Genomic DNA, 23,192 nt, shown 5'->3' with positions numbered 1-23,192 from the left:
GCACGTAAGCGCTGGAGCGCGCTGCGACGCTTCGATAGCATTTAGCTTAGCCCCATTCATTCAATGGTACCATTTAGAGATAAAGTTAGAAGTGACCAAACACATCAACGTTTTTCCTATTTAAGACGAGTAGTTATACGAGCAAGTTTGGTGGTACAAAACAAAACGTAGCGCTTTTCTAAGCGTATTTAAAAGAGGAACTATATTTTATGGCGTAATAGCACTTTTGGGAGTACTTTGACTCGCCTGAAAAGTCCGCTCCCCTTCTCCCCCTAATAAGGGGAGAGGGAGGGTGTTACTGCGCCGAGTCGAAGTACTCCCAAAAGTGCTACCACGCCGCAAACTACAGTTCCTCCCCTAAATACGCTTAGAAAAGCGCTACGTTTCATTCTGTACCACCAAACTTGGTCGCATAACCACTCGTCTTAAATAGGAAAAACGTTGATGTGTTTGGTCACTTCTAACTTTATCTCTAAATGGTACCATTGAATGAATGGGGCTAAGCTAAATGCCATCAAAGCGTCACAGCGCGCTCCAGCGCTTACGTGCACGCACACACATGATAGAGGGATGTATCAACAATTCTTAGTTAAGGTAATAACATATTTTAATAATGAAAATGAGTAGACTATTCCTTTAAGCTTTTTCTTATGTGTACATTAAAATTTTCTGGCCTCTTACTGCTACCTGTCCCAACTTTTTTTGGAATGTGTAGCTCTCATGAAATGCAAAATGAGCCAATATTTGGCATGACATTTCAAAATATCTTACTTTCAACATTTGATATGTTATCTATATTCTACTGTGAATAAAATATAAGTTTATGAGATTTGTAAATTATTCCATTACTTTTTTACTCACAATTACTACAGTGTCCCAACTTTTTCTGTTTTGGGGTTGTATAATGAATCCCTTTGCTCTGCGTCCTAAGATTTCTGATGTACCTGTACATGTCTTCAGTGTGTAAGGAGATGCATGGTCAATGACATGAAATTTGTCGAACAAGGTGGATTTTGCTAATGATTTGATACGCTGGTCGTCTAGAATAGCATAGCTTTTCAACTTTATTTGAGGATGATCTTTACAATATATATTAACTAGGCAGATCTTAGAGCATGACCTTCCTCTGAATCCATTACCACAGACCTTTGTGCAGCTGGATGTGGCGACAGTTGTTATGGTCTTTTCATCATCCTCCCTGCCATGGTGTATCACAGGTCTGACAGTTTCATTTTTAGACCAAGGCGCTGGACCAGGATGAAGGGCTGCTATGTGCCTTTCACTGTCACATTCTGAACACTGAATGGTTGAGGTATAATTCTTGGCTTGGTGAGATGTTGAAGAGCAGCAGTGGAAACATATAGATTGTTCCCTTAAAAAGGCTTAGCGCTCATCTATGGATTTTCCCCTAAAGCCTCTGCATTTGTAGAGCGGGTGTGGTTTCTTATGAATTGGACACTGTTTGCTGAAGTCTTCTCCAACCAGCTTAGATTTTACTGTAGGAATTCCCTGCTCTACTTCAGTCTTGTGCACAGCAACAGGTAGTATTTTTGCTTTAGAGGAAAACTTCTGTCCTGTGGGTTGCATTGTGTTTGGCAGATTTAATTTAAAACTGGGGTCATTTCTCATATGAGCCTCATTCTGATGAAGGTGGAGAAAAATGAGAAGAGAGGAAAGCTGACATTGTGTTCTTGTTTATACCTAGATCCTTGTCGCATTAACTTCTCCTGGAGGGAAAATGGCAGCTTCTCAAGTATAGGGGCAATGCCTCGTGCAGTGTCCAGGTAAGACAAACCAAGTAAGCAGGGGCGTCATGCACCAATTTTTTTAAGGGGGCACAGTGTCAACAGCTCACAGAAATTTGTGCATACACAGACATCAAACGAAATATTATAGAGCTTTCAGTCTTTTCCATGGCACTTACATTTCTAACAATCTGAAAACCCCTGCTTTCATGCAAAAACCTCCAAAATAAGAGTGATGACTAACTTTAATATCAAATACTATTCAATCGCAATAATGACACATTTGCATCATATTTACATCTGAAACGGCATGTTTTATTTAAGTCTTAATGGCTTGTTTAATTGTGTCATTAATGCATTTTGCACATTTTTTAAATCCATAAAGTATATAAACAACGAAAATGACATAAGCTATAGCCACGTGATTGATTTTAATGTTCAATAATGATTTAAAAAAATATGTTTAGATAAAATTATTAGAGGAACAGATTTTTGCATTAAATTTTACCTCATGTGAGCATGTGAAATTCCGCGCCCGCGTGAACTCTGGCGAACTTTGGCGTTGTGCCAAGAAGATGAATCTCTACTAATATAACGTTGAGACGGTCACATTTAAAACCATACATTTTCTACACAGAGAAGGTTAACTGCACATTACCGTACTGGGGTTTGGAAATGTGAGAGTTTCTAACACGTTTTAATTTCTCAGATAGCCAAATGCAGCAGCAAGCCAGCAACAGCAGAGAGCTCGTGAGCGCGCCCAGACGCTGATGACGTCTGCGACTGCGATGACTGCAGCGCCAGCTGCCGCCAGAATAAAAGTAATGTAACATGATCAAAACACTATCAAAACGGCGAAAATCTCCGAAAAGTGACAAGGATGCAGCACAGAATGTATAATATTGTGCATATTAAAGAGATTAAAAGTCAAAAAACAGATTAATGGACGTTTATTTGATTTTGAGGTTGGATGCAAAATCCATTGGCTCAAAAAAACCAAGGGGGCACGTGCCCCCTCAGTTTGAATGGGCATGACGCCTCTGCAAGTAAGTATCCATCCATTTTGGCAGATTCAATCTCTGACAGTAATTCTGCTAGTTCCCTGAGACACTGTGGGTCCCTATTAGAGATTTTAGGAAAGCAGTCAACTTTATTTAGGATTGCTGACTCTATAGCTTCTGCAGAGCTGTAGCACTGCTCCAGTCTTTCCCAAATTCTACTGAGCCCGATGGCAGGATAATTAATATGAACTGATCTTGTTCGGCGAGCATGTTCGGCTGATTCTGGACCAAGCCACTTAGTCAGCAAGTCGAGCTCTTCAGAAGGTTTTAAGTTAAGGTCTTCTATTGCATTTGAGAATGTTGATTTCCATGCCAAGTAATTCCCTGGCTTGTCATCAAACTTTATGAGTGAGCAGGTGAGCAGTGAGCAGGTCTCTGCGTGCTAAGAACTTGGCTAAATGTAATATCTCTGAGTTTTCAGGTTTTTCAGCATGTGGCTCATTTCCCACATCAGGTGAGTAATTCCTGTTTGAGGTACAGTAATTAGATGGCTGAGTGTAATGAGTTATTCTATCTTGAATATTTTCTTCTTTTTCAGGTACTCGGATAGGTCGAATACTGTCATGTGGGTTCTGTGACTGAAAGAGTGGCTCACTGTATGAACTGACATGCTGAGGTGTTTCTTGAGAATATTGAATAGACTGCCTATAAGATGGAAGAGCATTTTGCTGTTCTCTGTCAGCCCACTGAAGTAGTTGTGTATGTTTTGAAGCTTGATGATGCCTTTTTTTGTAAGCATTTTGATCCTGAACATATTTAGCAGTCCGCTTCAGTGCATAGAAAGTTGAGCTCTTTTGGTTACATTCATTGTCAGATGACTTTTCTATGTCAGCTCCATCAATGGCTTCATATGCTCTAGCTTTAGCTAAGGCAGCTTCTGCCTCTTTCTCTTGCTGGAGTGCTTCTAATGTAGCCTCTAAGCGTGTCTCTTCCAGGGTTATAATAGTTTTCAAAAAAATATTAGTTTTTATTTTTATTTAGTTTTGTAACGTGTTATTTTATTTCAGTTTAGTTTTAGTTCTTTTAAGTGGTGCATAAATAGTTTTGATTTCGTTTCTATTTTTCATGCATAGCATTTTACTGTAGTTTGTTTGAGAAGAAGGAAGTTCATTGACTGTTGCTGTAATCACTGTTGAGTATGTCTTTTCACTGTTCTGCCCTCACAATGGCGTCACTCTTCCCAAAGTTCGACAGACAGATAAACTTTTTCCAACACATAAGCTTTTGGAGAATGCTGCTTTATTTCACACCACGATGTATCTGTTGAAAAACAGAGTGAAACTACAGAAAGGAGATGTAAATACAATAGAACTACTTAGTTATCTACAACAACATTCGCTTCAATTCAATTTTATTTATATAGCGCTTTTCACAAGTGTTAATTGTTGCAAAGCAGCTTTACATGAGAAGATGTAGAGGAGAACACAGAAAATCAATAGATAATATAAGAAGTAGAGATAGCGGCTAAGGTTAAACCGTACAAGCGAGCATATTAATAATGTAGCGTATACAGTAAAGTGCTAAGTTAAGCCAAAGTTGGCTGACTCTCCCTGGGACGAAAAAACCCCCTAGGAAAAACTCCTAGAAGAACAAAAACCCTTGGGAGGAATTAATATATATATATATATATATATATATATATATATATATATATATATATTAGATAGATACGGTAGGACATAACACTAATATGAATTTATTGTATGTAATTCTAAAATAGCTGAATAACAGGAAATTAAGAAATTTACGTCTCCAGACCTTTTACAGAAGGTACAAGTCGCCGTAATCTTTACTGAAATTGTCCGGAATGATTACTGACATGGAGCATTCTGACAGGACTATAGACAGTTAAGATTGCCTGCAAGCTTCTCCTCCTGTCCATACATATCCTGCACTTTTGAAAAGCTTGCTATGCCCCTGAGCATAAAAAAATCTTTTCTATCTTAAACATTTATTTAGGCAGTATTGACATGCTTTTACACATATGACAAGATATCCAAAGTAACAGTCATTATCTGATGTGTCCTAGGAATGTTTCTTCTGCTGTTTTTCAATGTTAGTATAAAGGTCTGTGTAATGTTTTAGTTATTGGAACTGTTCCATTAATTGCACCATCTGTAAACCATTAGTTCTAATTAGTTCTTAAAGGTAGGGTAACACATTTTGAAAAATGCTAGCGCCGATGACGTATGGTGTCTGCGTGGACTCGCTGAGCGGTGGGAATTCAAAAAGGAAACGTCCGTTCGGACCGAAATCTATGATTGGTTAAACATTTTTTGGTCCTACGCCTTTCACAGATGACATACATTTCTACAAATACATTTAAACAACTTAACACAGTAATTGCTATCAGGATGTGAGGAGACTTTTAACCAGCATAACTAAAAATGTTTCAGGATCAAATCTGTTACCCTACCTTTAAGGTTATAGTGGTGTATGTACATTACATACATGTTATTTAAAAAATGAGGAAGGGGCAAACAGCCCCACTGACCACTCATGATTGATGGAAGCATAGTAGAGGATGAGCAAATTTCACAAATGGTAATGTGTATGACTGTGTATGTACCAAATAAACACGTGAACATTATTCAGATAAAGATCTGTAAAGTTTATTTGACAATTTTCTGTTAAATCCAGTATCCTAAAAAAGGATGTTTTGCTGAGTTGACTTGAACTAGTAGGTTTTTTTTTAGGACATATTAGTGTCCTAAATTTGAATTAGACATATGGTTAAAACAAGTATAATAAAACCACCTATCAATTATGAATCCTGTCGTTTTATTAAAACAAAGACAAAACAGAGTGCTGAACAAGATATTACAAAGATTTTTTTAAAACAAAATTGACAAAGAAGGGTAACATGCATTAATACATGAACAAAATCACTTGCATTTTTGCATTTTCAGTACACATTATACACATCACATTCAGCAAAGTTGTTCACACATCTGATGTTACAAAAAATCACAAACAAATCTAAATAAGAAAAATCTTATTCAGTACGTCTTTACCACACTTGACTCAAAGTTTCTGTACTTGAATTCTGCACTTTTGTCTTCTACTCATGGAATGTGCTCAGGAAACGCACACCTCTGCCGGTGTGCTGAGCTGTTGAGATGTAGAGCCTGAATCAGACGACTTCTGACCACTAGTTTGGTTGGAAGACATTTTCTTTTTAAGAAGTTGCACACTGAGTTGCAGTAGCTCACTTTCAACAACTGGAGCACATGTGTAGATTTGTTTGGTTGTGCCCTTTAAGAGTAAAGAAATAAAGATAAATTATACCTCACATTAAAGCCTATGATAGTTGACTAATAATTAGACCAAAAATAGTATTAAGTAACTGTTTCTGGAAAATAAAGGTTCTGTTCCAAGTCCTAGTGAAGTGCCTCACTGCATACACCCCTTTCAAGCTACATTTAACTTTGATCTTATACACCATTTTAGATAAGTTTTTAACTAAGTGTGTGGCAATGCATCTGGCATTTCCTTTTCAGAGAATGATACAAAATGCAACATTGCATTAGAATATTGTCTCAATGTTGTTGTCCACTGTTTGGAACATTCCTTCTGGCCCATGATCCATTAAATAGCCATATACTGTATTTAGGCAGCTTATTAGATTTTGAAACAGAACACAATTTTAGCAGCCCAGTGCCCAGTTGCATGAAAGCCTTTTAACCAAGAAATCTATTTTAGTTATAAGGTTAACCATTATGTACTGTTAGGGATGTTTTCATCCACTATGAGGTGCTTTTGAGTCTTAAATATCAAAAAAGGAGCACTGCCCGGACTCAAAAAATATCTAAAAAGTCAAGGTGCTCTTTGGATAGGAAAAAAGTGGTATAGCAAAAACAAAGAAAAACTCCAAGGCACTCTCTAAAAAAGTAAAAAGCCTTTATAAATATGGCTTGGTCATAATAAACCTATTTAAAATTATGGACATGGTAAATCCAACGCTTTCGGCAAACACGCCTTCGTCAGGGAGTGCTTTTGAGTCTTAGTTTGGCCACAACTTTCTCTATTTCAGCAAATGATTTTTAATGACAAATCTTATTTTGACACATATTTTGGGAAAATGCTTAATTTTTTTTCAAAAACTCATCAATACCCCGTGGGCAAATTTACTATCCTTTCTTTATTTTCGGGACGAAAACATCATCCACTAAATTAAACTGCTGTAAAAATGTATCAAGGTATTTTTTCAGAAATCTGTTTATCAACCCAAGTCCCGATCAAAACCACCAAATGTTTACAAAATTACAGGATTTAAATGTAATTGAATCCAACTCTTTAACTCTTTCACCGCCAGCGTTTAAAAAAAAAGTTGCCAGCCAGCGCCAGCGTTAGCGTTTTTCACCAAAGTTTAATGCCTTCCAGAAAATGTTCTTCTTTAAACATATAAGCATACAATATACCAAATGAAAGAACAGACCCTCTGCTTTCAAAAAAAAAAAAAACGTTTCATCCTACCTTAAGTGTTTCTTTTGTAATCAGCTTTTGAATATGGGTAGGTTTCTGCAAAAACACCACATTTTGAGCAAAAAGCAGAGATAATTCCATTTTTGTGACGGACTTTTCATAGAGATCCCATTCAGAGCGATCTTTAAAACAGACACGGACATGCAGGTGCTTGCCATAGGGCAATACTTCTGGGTTTAAAAAGTTGTGGAAGGGCACCACCTGGTGGATAATAGCGGTATTGCGGAAAGACGGAAAATCTCGTCATTGGCGGGGAAGCGTTTTCTCTTAATTGACGAGATATCTCGTCAATGGCGGTGAAAGAGTTAATTGCAAAGTTCATAAATTATATCATTGATTTGGGGGAAAACACACAAAATGACTTATTTTCAATATAAAAAGTGATTGTGGACTGGATTTTTTTAACCTTTTATTACATTCTTGGGCATGTCAAAATTTAGAAATGCATTGTTAGTTTTTGTGCAGCATCAGATTAAATTTTTTTTCTCCCTCTTTTACTGTTCATGGCTGTTTTTATGGTGTTAAAAGACAGTGGCAATTAAAAAGTTTAAAATCCTGGAATTTTTGTAAACATTTAGTTGTTTTGACCAAGACTTAGGTTGATCAACAGATTTAGGCAAAACAATTTGAAAAAAATATTTATCCGATACATTTTTTACAACAGTTTAATTTAGTGGATGTGATCCCAAACAACGTGAAAGGGTTGTGAATTTGAACAATGCAGAAGGGTTAAGGGTACCCTTAATGAAACATGGGTTCACTTAAGGAACAATACGGCTGTCAGTATTAACCCTCAAATGCTAAAGTATTCCCTTAAGTTCTGTAATGCGTTCCTACAAAGTCCTTAGATCCCACTTTACCTGGTTGTTAAAAAAAACACTATTTTCCACATACCATACATTTTTGTAGCTCCAGATACCCCTGCCTTTCTCAAATGCTCTGATTTGTTACAAAGCTCATCGATTTGAATATGTCCCGATATGTCCCCGATTGGGCAGCTTAGAGAGAGAGAGAGCATGGCTGCATTTGTGATCGTAAAAACCATAACAGGTCCCTTTACGTCAAACCATCACGGCTGATGTTATAGGTACTTAAGAAGAGGAAGTACAGAGGCGCATTTCTAATGATCGTAATAATCCCTTGGAGAAAAGTGATACGCAGTTATTAGGAGAGTATCGGTTTGATCGCCTGTCAATGCAAAGTGCTTTAAGGTTGAATTATCTTGAGATTTTATACATGCGGTACTTTACAGTCTTCAAATGAACGGAACCAGCTTTGTGTACAATGTTTACACTGAGATTTTGTAACAATAGCAATCGCTTTTCCTTATCGTAAAATACTTGGTATAAAACCTTGGGTAAGGTATTTTCCCCCCTCAGGGAAATCCTTACTTAAAGGGATACTTCACCGATTTAGCATTCAGCTTTGTATCTGTAGAAACCCGGCAGTATTACTGAATGACCATGTTTCCCTCCATCATTTCCCCCTGAGAGGAGAGATATCTGCATTTTGGTTCTGCAAAAAAGTCCTCCGATGATGCAAAAATCGTCATATTACATCATCGGAGGACTTTTTTGCAGAACCAAAATGCAGATATCTCTCCTCTCAGGGGGAAATGAGGGAGGGAAACATGGTCATTCAGTAATACTGCCGGGTTTCTACAGATACAAAGCTGAATGCTAAATCGGTGAAGTATCCCTTTAAGGATTTTCATGCAACCAGGGACAGGTGATTAAAATTATTAATGGAATTCTATACAATGGAAAATTAGTAAAGCTAGGCATATACTGTGTGATTTTTGTCAGAATTTGAGCTGATTTCTAAGATGTACCACCAGTTAAAAAAATCTTTGCTTTGTTGTGTGGCACGCAGTGTACAGTGGGGAAGGAGAGGCAATTAACCTCTCATAACCAGCAATCTGATGGTCAGATGAATTTCTGACATCTTAAAAATGACTAAAACCTAGTGTTTTTCTCTCACTGTCACTTTTTTCCTCGTGCATCAAGTGTGCATATCGTCACCTACTCTGTTGTTATGCAGTCATGTCAGACCATATAGTGTAAGCACGTAAACAATGAGCTTCGGCTGTTTATTGCATGTGATTTACTTGTACAGTGCAAGTTGTAGTTTAACCACGACATTGCTGAAATCACACAGTGTATGCCCAGCTTAAGAGGAAGAGAGTAAGACTATTAACTACCCTGTCATTTTTTAGCAATTGTCTGCGTATGGCAATGTCCTGGCGCGCACACAGTGCCTTACAACGATAGCCAAAACTCCTCAGCAGACTGGCCCTTTCCATTCTTCTGTTGTGTGCAGCCATGTTCAGAGCTCCCAGATCATGCTCTAACACTTTATCAGCATCTAGGGAAAACAAAGAGTATGTGCTGTCAGAAGTCAGAAGCCGAGAAACATAGTTAACGTTAAGTACTAACTTAATTTTAAGTATTTCTACAAATTAACCCCAAAAGCTAATAAATGAATGGAAAAAACCAACTGTTACAGCACTGCTTATTCAATGTACAATAAACAGATGAAAATGATAATAATAATAATAATAATTATAATAATTATAATGTTACTAAATTCTGAACAATAATGTAATTCAAAATATGTAATTCAGCTATTTTTTTTAATAGACGTCAGAAGCTGAGAAATATAGTTAAAGTTACTTATGTTTTGCCCATATGCATTCCGCTAAAATTCACAATGATTTCACATTAGAAATGCATTGATAAACAGTTATAAAATGTGAATCCTATTCTTACATTACAATATGCTTATGTGTGATAATTGTCAGTCAGGGGGAGAGCAAGCAAGAGAGAGAGAACAGAGAGAGAAAGAGCAGAGAGTGGGAGCAGAGAGAGCGTCAAGAAGCAGGTAAGCAAATGTACTGCTACTAGAATGAGGTCACAATTGTTATAGTGGCAAAATAGTAGAAGTTTACCAGAGTAAATAAAACTAATACTGCTACATGAAAAGAAGTCTATTTAAATGTTCTATTGTCATGTTATAGAATAAAAGGAAAATGCAATAAATTAGTAAATTAGGGTGTTTTCACATATACACTGTTTAGGTCGGCCCAAATGACGTGTCGCTCCGAGTACGGTGCGTTTGGGTCAGTGTGAACACAACAGCCGCACTCGGGTGCGCACTAAACAGGTGGTCTCGGAGCGGCTGTTGCCGAACTCTGGGGCGACCCACCTGTGGTGTGAACACTGCTGGACCTCGGGCCGAACCAAATACAGGAAGTTCTCCACATGTTTGAGCCACTGGGCTTCCGTTGTGACTAGTGATGCACCGATGCATCGGCCGCCGATATTTATCGGCCGATTTTTGATGAATTTGAAACCATCGGCATATCGGCAATAGCACGAGAAAGGCCGATACCGATTGTTTATTAATTAACCGCATAAAGTCAATGAATTGCATGTCTGTTGTCCAATGAAAATGATTTAATGTTTGGGTGTGCACTAGGGCTGTTCCGAATACCATTTTTTGAGCTTCAAAGCTCTAGTAGAAATCAAATCAAATATTCAACGCTTCGGAAGGAGGGACTGAACATATTTTTCTCTTTAATAAAGGCAGGAATTTGTGTGCGTATGTGGCGGCGTGCCTGTCACGCGTCCTGCAAGAACAGCATTAGTGAAACAAAACACGAGCAATACTTTTAATAAGGTAACGTTAGCCTAACATTTTTCTAACAAACAAACACTCCCGTATCAGAAATTAGAAGCATAGTTATTACTGATAACGTAAAGGGTAACTTAGGCCATTTAAATAAAACAACGTAAATAAATGAACGAATGAATGAAGTTCAACAAACTGTAATATAACGGTAGCATACTTTCAAAATCAAGTTTATTTACTAACACTTACACCATCCAATATGTTTTTCATCAGTAGAACAATAAAGAAGATATTTTGCAGAAAACCCAGTGCTCCGTCATGCAAGTCAACCGATCTGCCACTTTAAACATGTATATCTAATACAAAAGTAATCCCCTATAACTCCGTGTGACATATTGATGTCTTGTGAAGCAAATCAATCAGTTTTTGCCAGAAACTGAACGTTATTTACAACACTATTTGCGTGAATGCCAAAGCAGGAGGCCCGCTTTCCGCTCGAGGCGATCTCTTTCTGATCTCTTCTACTGGTGGCGTTTGGTGCTGTTGGCTATGGATGTTGGTCTCTCTGCGCCACCTATAGAGCTGGAGCGTGAAGCGCACTTCCTGCTTGGCAAAAGCTCTGCTGCTGGCTCAAATGTCTTGGACAATAAATGAAACAGACTGCACTTTAGTGGGGCAAGAAGTCCAACTTTTTTGAAGTAGCAATATTTATACTCTGTTTAAAGCAATAGCACTGGCATTATTTATGTTTATTAAAGAAATCCATTATATGTAAAAAAAAAATTAGTTAATGTTGTTAATAAAATAAATGCTGAATAGCAAAAACCACCTTTGAAGGTTGTCATGTTGTCTTATTATATTTGTTTTATTATTATTAATTAATAAAATTATTAATTTATTAATTTGTGCCTCTTATTATGTTTGTCAGTTGAATGTTAATTAGATACAATCCATGTTCAGTAAAAATAATTTGATGCAGAAATAAACTAGCTAATAGACCAACTGTATAGTATTGTATACAAGTGTTTAATATCGGTATCGGCCAGAAGTTGTCTGCTTAAATCGGTATCGGCCCAAAAAAAATCCTATCGGTGCATCCCTAGTTGTGACGTGAGCCGGGTGTTATATTGTGGGTTAACAACAAACAAGCCAGTCCTGGTCCGTTGCATAGAGATTCGCTGTCTCCTTTACGTTTGAGCTGATGATTTTATAAATGCATAGCTGTCCTCCACACACAAATAGTGACATTACGGGCTTTTCTAGCAAACGGCTCCGTGAGAAAGGCTTTAATAGAACAGCTACACAATTTCGCGTTAAAGCAAAGAAACTTCGCAAAGACGTGCATCGTTTATCTCCACATCTTGATAGCTGCGCTCTCCCTGTCAGGCTGGTTGTCGTGGAAACGTGGGGGGGGTCATGAGACGGTAAGAGCTGTCAGAGACCAATGACAGCGCTGACCGTTGTCACATGGTGTACGGTGCGGCATTTCGAGTAAAGCAAAATATATATATATATATGTAAACACGGACCGCACTAACTGAAAAATGATACAAAGTATTTTGGTGCGCTCCGAGGCCGCACCACGGTGCGCACCAACATATGTGAAAACAACCTTAGAGTACTAGAAGCAACATTAACTTGTTGGGTAACTTTGCTCTAAAATTAGAGCAGCCCAGATTAATACTTTGTAGGAAACATTAATTAGTTGTGCTTGCATTTATGCAAAGCTTTACTTTTACTATTGCTCATACTTATTAGTGGTGCTTGCATTTATGCAAAGCATCACTATTATTATTGCTTAGGGATATTATTAGTGGTGCTTGCATTTATGCAAAGCACCACTATTATTATTCCTTAGGAATATTTTTCTTCTTGTTACATCCTGACAAAACTTCGGCGTGTAACTCGTCCTGCATGGTTTCACATAGACCCATCAACCTGCTTTTTAATTATTCATGCTGGAAAGTAGCCTATGGAGCATCATCATTGGCCACTGCCACACCCTAGCAACCAAATACAGTACCCTAGCAAGCGGTTAAACAAAGCCTTATATCTCTGCATCAGAACATCGTAGAGACATGTGGGTTGGACCGTTTTACTTGTGGCTTAGAGTGTAATCACTAAATGTTGCAAATTTTCTCCAAAGCAACCAAACACAGTACCCTAGCAACGGAATAAAGCCTTATATCTCTGCATCAGAACATCTGGGTGGGCTCTTTTGACTAATTTTCTCCTTATTGTAACATTTTGTCCCCCGGAATTTTGCCACGGCAAGCACCACTTCACATGTTCTTTAGGAAAATGTTCCTATCTAGTTTGTTTTGTTGCTGTTTGTGTTCTTCACCCCCCCCCCACACACACACCCAATAAATTCATTATTATTAATAGAGTCGGTCATCTATAATGTATTATAATCATTTACCTTTAGGATCTTCCAGCTCTTTGCAGCACACCTCTGTAACCTTGGCAAGGAGTTGAGGCCCAGCCAAGTTTCTGGAGACTCCTGCTTTGAGGAGCACAGCCCCCGGAGTGAATTTGAGCAGTGCTGCCCCAGGAGCTCTTAACTCTTGTTTTTGCCGGGGTATTAAACTTGACCAGTCTACATCAATCACATCCACATGCCCTAAAAAAATTCACATGGTTGATTATGAACACTTGGGATGGTAGCATTTTAAGATGGTTATTAAGTGCAGTAACTTCTGCTGATGATGTTGGCTAGAGAAAGCCAACATACTGTTATACAACCTAAACTTTTTTTATTCTTCTGAGACTAAAATTATCAACTCTAACTCTTCTAGAGCTTTCATGCTACAGCCATCAAACTTCAGATTGGAAAGCTTCAGAATGGTCTAAGAAAGTGTGCTATATATTTTCAAAATGATCAGACATACAGTTTTCCTAAACCGGCCTATCAAACATCCCAAAATCCCATAGACTTACATTGATAGAATGTTTAGGCTGAATGTTTGTTTTTAAATTCACTTTTAAGACCATTAAGACCACTAAAAAGGAATGGGTCTCATTCACCAAGCATAGAAAATATTATAATATAAAATATAATAACGTAAATATTATACATCAACATTACTATATTATATACATTATAATAGGCCTAGTATTTGAAGCATAAGTTATTGAATCATGATTAGGGCTGCACGATAAATCGCATGTGTTTGTCACGCACATTTCGTCAGTAATGCCAGTTCCTTGATTAGTATTAAAACGCAATCAGCTGTTTTCAGATGGAACAGCTTTAACAACACAGAGCCGTAGTTCACTGACAATCGGGGCAATTTCGCATTAATTATCACGGACGTATCGCCTGCGATATGTATGCGATATGGCCCGGCTTGTCAGGGAACTACGGCTCTGTGGAATTAATGTCGCGCCATCTGAAAGCAGCTGTTGGCGAATTAATACTAATCAAGGAACCAGCATTACTGACGTGATGTACGTGGTATCGCATGCGATTTATCGTGCAGCCCTAATCATGATTTGTTCATAAATTCATGAAAATGCAAAATTTGTGCGTATGCATGCTTGGTGAATGAGACCCACTGTCTCCCAATTGATTTGTCTTAAATAATGCAATTAAATAATTTTAAGTAAGCCTCCATTGGAAGTTGTTTGCCCCCTCTTTGAGAAACACTGCTCTTGATGAAAAAATATTATACAAAACCACATAATGTGATTGCAAACTAGTTTTATTGCCCTACTGATGATTTTACAGCCCTGCTAAAATAACATTATTTTGTTTAACCTAATGACAACAAAGCAAGATAGACAAGTATAATTCGGAGGATAAGAAAATAAGTGCAAGTGTTACCAATGTTGTGTAAATTATTTTTAGGGCACTTAACATTTTAAAATAAATGCTATATAATAATAATAGCCCAGAGTTTGAATAGTTTTTAGTCACATAACATAAAGAACAGAACCCTCAATGTCTGTGAAACTTCTCTCCCTCAAACAGCAGGAGCTAAGTAAAAATGCACTTTTGTTTATATTTCTGTCAGCTAACATTACATTACTTTTAAAGGTTACACAAAACAATATAAACAAAAGTTGTGCATGCTCTCTACACGTCATTCCTATAAAATAATAATAATATGATAAATAGGTAAACTAGCACAGTGGTTCCCAACCTTTTTTAGCACTAAGTAACCCCACAGCTACACAGTTACTGATAATTCATGTGTGCCAATGAGTTGAAACGTCTACAAAAGATGGGGCAAAATATGTTAACATAACTCTGCAAATAAATGTTTACATCATTTGAAACTGCTATGCAAGCGAGGAAGATTTCTATTATTTTTAACATTATTTATGGCTATAAACCTTATGCAGGGCTTGACAATAAATGTATATTGTTTATATTAATAGTTATTATTACATTCTTATAATTATGAGTTGGCCTGTGAGTTTATGTAGAGTGTCATGATTACATGATTCAATGACTATTAGGGGCTGGACACACCAAAGCTCTTACGCCCGCGGCCGGCGCATGTTTCAATCGCTTCCAATAGAAACTCTGCGTTTTTTAAATAAGCAAGCAGCTAGCGGGGTTTTTCCGCGCTGAAAACCGGCGCTCTGGGTTTTTTCACGCTGAAAACCGGCTCTCGGGGCGGGACATTACCACAGCAACCAACCGGCTCACAGCTGAAGTATCACAGCTACCAAAGCGCTCGGCTGAAAAACAGCTGGCATTCAGCGTACTCAAGGCGTTTTAAGCAGCGTTTAAAAGTTTTGGTGTGTCCATCCCCTTAGGATGATACCACAAAAGGCAGGCAAGTTTTGTAACAGAACTTGGTTGTGTGTTAAAAGCTCTTGTTTCAAAAAGAGTAATATACCGGAATTTTTTTCATCATCTTGCTGTTCATCCCGCTTTTGACTGTCTGCCAGAATCTCATCAAGTTCATCATCACTGATTGGCTCGTACTCCTCACCACCTGACACAGTGTCTCCCTTTTCATCCTCTTCTTCTAAAAGGGCACACAAACACACTTAAAATTTCAATCTTTCTATGATTCAGCCTATAGTATGATATAATTAAAAAGACAACCAACCATCAAGGCTATCCATTTTCTCAGATGCTGCTTCTTGCAAATTTGAGCTATCACTAGGGTTTTCTAGATTTATAAGGGCTTCTCTTGACTCATATTCTCCCCTATCCACCTTCATCTCAGCTCTGCTCTTTGGTTCCCTGTGAGTTTGAAGATTATATGGGAGAATCCTTTCCCGTTCTCTGTCTCTTTCAGCTCGGTCACGATCCATTCTGTCATGTGACAGCAGCCCATCTGGTAATAGTCGCTCCCGTTCTCGCATGTCTCGCTCTCTAATTAGCTCCCGGCTTCCACGAAGGAAGGGGTCTCTGGACCGGCCACCCCACTCACGAGATTCTGGTTCCCAGTCTCGTTGTTGGGTTTGATTTTGCAATTGACGATTTTTCTCACGCTCTCGTTCCAACTGATCACGATCTCGATCACGTTCTCGGCTGTCATAAGATCCAGCTCTAGAGCGAGCTTGACGTTCAGACTCTGGTGAACTGCGACGGGAACTAAGACTACGAGAATCCTGTCGGTCTGAGAAAGACATTTGCATATGTACAAATTTACATATGTTAACAACAATAACAGCTAAACAGTTGCAAGACTACAGACATTTCTGATTATTAAATATTTCCTTAAAAAGCCATTTTACAAACGACATAGAAATACAGTCAGTACTCTTCTAGACATCATTTTTAAAATCTTCATGTTATAACTTGTAGTTTAGCTGCACAAAATAGTCAGATGACAGACCATCTCTTCACATTTTTTTAATGAATTATTTAGAAAAAAACAGATCCTTTCCCAAGTAATAGTTCATTATTCTAACTGAAGGCTATTTATATGCCAAAGTTACAAACAAACATTTCCATTCAAATGTGGCTTATTCCTTTTAAGTTAGAGTCTGGACTACTTTTTACAAAACATACAGAAATTTTCTAAGAGGAGGCTCACCTGAGGAGGTACTCCGACTGGGTTCTCCTCTCCGCAGCTGATCAATTCTTGATTTTCTCTCTCCTCCTGTGTGATCACTAGCAACTGCCCTCTCCCTGTCTTTTTCTCTTTCTCTGTCGCGTTCTCGCTGATCACGATCACGCAAGTTGGTGCCCTGGGTGGGTCCTCTACGAGATCTCATACCCTGTTGGCCCTCATCACAGTGAGCTGACTCATTGGAAGGTGGGGACAGTCTTCTTGATGATGCTCGACTTGATGACATACCACTGATGTGCTGCTGCAAGTCTGCCTGCTGCGATTTGCGCAGCAGGTGTTTCGGCAGCAACGGTTGTAAAGGAAGTGACTGCATTAATATTGGAGCATCAGAGAGCAGGGGGGCGATGGGGGGATCAATACGGTCTCTGCCACCACCACCACACGCACCTCTTCTGGGGGGACACTCAGATGAAAGTATTCTCACTGGAGGCCTCCCAGATGGTTGGGACGCAGAGGATGACTCGGCTCGCTCTGGTACATCATCATCAGACCAGTCACTGAAGTTAGCATCAATTTTTGTTGCAAGAGAACTCCTTCCAACAGTTAAAGGCCTTTGGGACAGAAGGTCATCCTTGTTTATTGATGGGGGTGTACATGATCCACGTTGTCTCTTACTGACAGGGTTTTGGGTTACCAGCTCATCCTCAGAAACATCTGACTGTGCAGCACCAGAGCATTTACGCTTCCTATCTATGGCTTTTCTTTTGGGTGTCTTGCAGTGGGAAAGAAGAGGCTGGCGCGTTTCAGGTACAATGGAACGTAAGTTACCATGTTCCCCTCCTCCAGCTGCTCCCTCCTCCTCTTTACGGTTCTTCTTCACATATTTCTTCTGAGATTTAGGCTTTTTCTTGCCTTCCTCATGAACAGCAGACACAGGGCCTTTCTCCTCTATAGAGGCAGATGGAATCAAGGAAGCAGAGGGGAGGTCTCTCTGCTCTTTTCCCCTTCTGGAGTCACAGATACTATTGTTAGCAGAAACATCTAGAGAATGTTCCTCACGACGCTCTGCTCCTCTTCCGGGTCCTCTCTCACTTTGGGAATCCACCACCTCGTGTAGGCTGCCATCTTGTTTATCACCACGGTGGTCTTCATCCTTCCAGCGAGTGTTCTTATCATCAGTAAACAAGCAGACCGGTGAGCGGGGGGGTTCCTGGGGACGAACCACTTGACTTAGCAGGCGGCGCTTATCTCCTGGGGACAGAAAACAAAACTGCTAATGTATTCATCTTGGACCTTTAGGTTAAAAAGTCAACCAAAACATCTATTAACGCAGCAGTAAATCCAACCAGTTACATTTAAGTAATTCGTATTATATTGGGGATAAAATACCGGTAGTACTACAAGTTGTAGTACAACAAGTAGTAGTAGTTTAGCAAGACCTATATCTCTGCATTAAAACTTTATAGAGACATGTGGATTGGCTCTTTTATTCATGTTAGCTTCATGGTAACATCATGTTATATCATGCTACCTTCTTAAGATGGTAACTGTCAGCTAGACCATTAAACTAAACTTAATAAAAAGTCTACATTGAACCTGTCAAACTTTTTTAAATGTTGAGGCCAGGCTTTGTCAAGCAAACATACTTTTCTATGTAGTTCTTCGTTAACGTCAAAATATTGCAAATAATGCATTCACACTTTATAATAGCAACAGTGTGTTCTAAATTATTGCTTGAGCGGTGTGCCTGATAAATCCATGTATCATTCGTTCAATACATTTTTCAAGTTAAAACCAAGATGAAAAAATTATTTATTTCCTAATCTAAAATGAAAAACAAATAACGACTTTTCAATTAAACACATTAGCAGACATACCAATGAAATAATTTTAAATAGATCAAGTTCTATTGTGGTAACAGATTACAGCCATTTTAATAAGGTTGGGAATATGACAGGCTAATCATGCTCTCCTGTAAGTGTCATTCACTTACCGTCAGACTTTTAAACTTTATTTTTTTCATTATTTATTTGGATATGACACACTGATAAAAATGTGTATTACCTGAAAAAAAATGCACTACATGCTGCACAAACTCTTCCAATACATGAGAAAAGATGTAGCCGCTTCATGATTTGCACCGGTTGCCGCATACCGTGTGAAACGCCGATAAGGATTCTTGCGGCACAGGATTACATTTTAGAGTATAAAAATGGAAGCGGACGGAACTCTGGTGTACCCTACTTTGGACGGAAGGGGGCGGTCTGGGCTGCATTTCCCGATAACATTGAACTTGACACTTTCTACGAGCGGCTTGATGAACGTTCGTTATTCGTTCATGTGTATTACAAAAATACATACATGAGTGCACACTGCAGTGGCTTTCTGTTTGTCAAGTGCTGAAATGTCACCTATAGAATGACTCTTTATTGCAGCACACGCTTGTTTTTATTTAAAGGAACAGTATGTAGGATTGTGGCCAAAACTGGTATTGCAATCACAAAACTTGTGGCTAAAACTGGTACTGCAATCACACAACTGGTGGCCAATACACAACATGACAACATAAACATCAGTTGAGGGCTGCAACTCCACTTTTTAAATGTCAATATCCTGGCAATACCCCTGTTGTGAGTGATATAAGTATTTGAAATGAAAATTATTTCTTAATGTCTAGTGACTTATTAGGGACATTTTATGATTAATAGATATAAATTTCTTACATAGTGTTCCATTAAGTTTAGCCTAATGATCTTCACCCGATGTGCATATACCGGTAATAATATTGTTTAATATTGTTCATGATTAAATACATGTTTTAAAAATGTATGCCATATGAAATAATATTTTCCATATTTAGTTAGGACTGTGCATTACCTTTGGCACTTTATATTATTAATTTATATTATTATTATTTGTTTATATTAATGTCTTATGCCTTTCTATATACAAAATGTTTATTGTACACTTACTTTACCAGCATGGATGTTATACACTGTTCTATGCATACCTGTACACATTACATTAACTCTTTCGCCGCCATTAACGAGATATCTCATCAATTAAGAGAAAACGCTTCCCTGCCAATGACGAGAATTTCCGGCTTTCTGCAGTATTGCTATTATCCACCAGGTGGCGCACTTCCGCAACTTATACAACCCTGAAGTTGCGCCTCACGTGAAAGAGAAAGAACTCTGTGTATGTTTTAAAGATCGATCTGAATCTGATCTCTATCAAAAGTCCTTCGCAAAAATGGAATTATCTCAGCCTTTTGCTCAAAATTGGGTGTTTTTGAAGAAACCTACCCTTGTTTGAGAGGTGATTACGAGAACTAATGAAGGTAGGATTAAACGTTTTTTTTTTTTTTTTTGAAAGCAGAGGGTCTGTTCTTTAATTTGATATATTGAATGTTTATATATTTAAAGAAGAACATTTTCTGGAATGCATTAAACTTTTGTGAAAATCATGAAAAATGCTGGCGCTGGCAACTTTTTTTTAAAAACGCTGGCGGGGAAAGAGTTAAGCACAACCTTTGGTCATTATTAACTTCACAATCAAAGAATGAATAAGGAAAGAGCTTAAAAATGCAATGTCTCTGCAAATCTTTGGTCTCCTCAAGTATTGCCTTCAAATTTTATACAAATAGATGAAAGGCAGTGAGACGGATGTGGATTGTCACAGATTGAAAACCTTGCACATGAAACTGAAGCCGAAAATGACTTCTTTTAAAAACTTTAAAATGTTAAACTTTTTTTCTGTATATTTGTGTATACACAAACACACAAAATTTTTTAATTTAATGAATCTGAATTCTGAAACACAGAATGGCATGGCAGTGCATGAGGCTCTATTCTGCTGTTGCACGTAAATTATTTTTTTACTTACATTTTATATTTGTGTACACACAGACACACACAGCTTAAATTTAATGAATCTAAATTCTGAAACACAGAATGACAGTGCATGGGGCTCTATTTTGCTGTTGCATATAATCATATTTTACTTGCATTCTAAATTGCTGTGCAAAACAACAGTGCAAAAACAGCAGTAGAACTTAACACAAATTTAAACTGTAAACACATAGCCTGTTTAGCTTTAACACAGTTGTGCAGTGCTATGCACATTTTAATGTAACTGCTATATACACACAGAAAATACTGTTGTTTATTTAAGCAAATGTGGCAGGTTTCTTTTTAAGAACAAAAGTTGCTTAACTTTGTGGCTGAAAAGACGGTTGCTCTTCTTATTAAGAACAACATTTCGGTAAACATTTCGGCATCCGAAATTTCGGTGAACAACTAGTTAAAAGTAAAAAAAAGAAAAGATTAAACTTTCCAAGTTGAACTCCTACCTTTTTCTTCAATGCTGTTGTAACCTTCACTGTCTGCAGGGCTCACATCTCGTCCTCTTTTAGGAGATAGCAGTGGACTGGGCGTGTTCTCTACACGATGTCTCTTACGGCTGCAAACATAAAGGATAATTATACATCTTTTACACTGTTACATAAGAAAACAAACATGTGGATATGAAATACTGATTTTAATTGAAATTTTTGTTTAACCTATTGAAAAGCACCCCCATTCTAGCCCAAACCATGAAAATACGTACTTTCACTAAAAGGATTGTTTTTACCTAACCAGATACCATAACTATGGTATCATTAGAAAGAAGACACTTTGGGGTGGTTCCCCGGAAAGGGATTAGTTTAAACCAGGACTAGGCCTTAGTTTAATAGGACACATATAACTATAATAAACATGCCTTACTAAAAACATTACTTATATACATTTTGAGGCAAAACAAAGGGCACTGATGTATTTTAAGATATGTCAGTGCAAGTTGTTTTCAGTTTGGACAGCTCTTACATTTATTTTAGTCTAGGACTAGTCTAATCCCTGTCCGGGAAACCACCCCTTTGAGCTTCATTTTCCAGGATTTTAAGTTAAAAATGTAAAAAAGTTAGAGAAGCTAAAGTACATTGGAATAAAAAACTTAGCATAAAATTTTTTATTACTAAAAACTTAATAAATATGTGTGTGAAACCTAGAAATGCAATGATCCCAAAGCCACAAGTCTAACTGTGCATTCAGACCGCCACCGGCGAGAGCGTCAATAAAAGCTCTGGCTGCCCTGCCAACGACGCTAAAGAAAAGTTGTAGTGGACGTCTGACGCTCGAATGCATTCTCTGAACTCCTCTCAGGCGGAGGTTTCCGCCTTCCGATTGGTTGCCGCCGAAAACATTCCGCCTTCCGATTGGTTGCTGCCGAACCGCGTCATCTCTCATTACCATAAAGTTGAGCTGATTTCAACTCTCCTCTGCGCTCTTTTGCTGTTAAAGGAATAGTCTACTCATTTTCAACACCAAAATATGTTATTACCTTAACTAAGAACTGTTGATACATCACCTGTGTGCGTGCACGTAAGCGCTGGAGCGCGCTGCGACGCTTCGATAGCATTTAGCTTAGCCCCACTCATTCAATGGCACCATCCAGAGACAAAGTCAGAAGCGACCAAACACATCAACGTTTTTCCTATTTAAGACGAGTAGTTATACGAGCAAGTTTGGTGGTACAAAATAAAACATAGCGCTTTTCTAAGCGGATTTAAAAGAGCTACATTTTATGACGTAATAGCACTTTTGGGAGTACTTCGACTCGGCGCAGTAACACCCTCCCTCTCCCATTAAGAGAGTGAGAAGGGGAGCGGACTTTTCAGGCGAGTCGAAGTACTCCCAAAAGTGCTATTACGCCATAAAATATAGTTCCTCTTTTAAATCCGCTTAGAAAAGCGCTACGTTTTATTTTGTACCACCAAACTTGCTCGTATAACTACTCGTCTTAAATAGGAAAAACTTTGATGTGTTTGGTCACTTCCAACTTTATCTCTAAATTGCACCATTGAATGAATGGAGCCAAGCCAAACGCCATCGAAGCGCCGCAGCGCGCTCCAGCGCCCACGCGCACGCACACAGATGACAGAGGGATGCATCAACAATTCATAGTTAAGGTAACAACATTTTAATATTGAAAATGAGTAGACTATTCCTTTAACTGTCATACTAGCAGAAACTTTAAAAAGAGGGCGCTTGCTCTGACTTTGTTTGAGGGTGAGAGGTGCACAAACACGCAGGAGAGAGTGAGCGAGTGGAGTCCGGTTCTTCAAAGCAACTGTAAACTTCCCTCACCACAACGTAAGGCCCGCCTCTCCCCTCATTCGATTGGACAATGCAAAGACGCGAATGACATCGGGCGCTTCTCCGCTCTCCTTCAAAAACGCGTGCGCGGCAGGCAGC

At 38.4% G+C, this 23,192-nt stretch overlaps 1 protein-coding gene across 9 annotated transcripts in view; it reads right to left on the bottom strand.

The window, feature by feature from the left end:
- Positions 1–5,566: 5,566 nt before the first annotated feature.
- The window catches only part of zc3h13 (zinc finger CCCH-type containing 13), a 278,860-nt gene continuing 261,234 nt past the window's right edge, over positions 5,567–23,192 (bottom strand). For all 9 annotated transcript variants that reach the window (XM_073863726.1, XM_073863730.1, XM_055205268.2 and 6 more), the window contains 7 exons: positions 21,251–21,360; positions 16,924–18,150; positions 15,988–16,503; positions 15,772–15,903; positions 13,344–13,544; positions 9,492–9,655; positions 5,567–6,061 (listed from right to left, as the gene is read on the bottom strand). In XM_073863726.1, coding sequence (XP_073719827.1) covers positions 5,885–6,061; positions 9,492–9,655; positions 13,344–13,544; positions 15,772–15,903; positions 15,988–16,503; positions 16,924–18,150; positions 21,251–21,360 — 2,527 coding nt within the window. In that variant the 3' untranslated portion in view covers positions 5,567–5,884. The remainder of the gene's footprint in view (positions 6,062–9,491; positions 9,656–13,343; positions 13,545–15,771; positions 15,904–15,987; positions 16,504–16,923; positions 18,151–21,250; positions 21,361–23,192) is intronic.

This window comes from Misgurnus anguillicaudatus, chromosome 3 (genome assembly GCF_027580225.2).
Source record: "Misgurnus anguillicaudatus chromosome 3, ASM2758022v2, whole genome shotgun sequence".
Classification (NCBI taxonomy): Eukaryota; Metazoa; Chordata; class Actinopteri; order Cypriniformes; family Cobitidae; genus Misgurnus; species Misgurnus anguillicaudatus.
The sequence above is the reverse complement of the archived record's forward strand: the minus strand, read 5'-3'. Positions and strand labels throughout refer to the sequence as shown.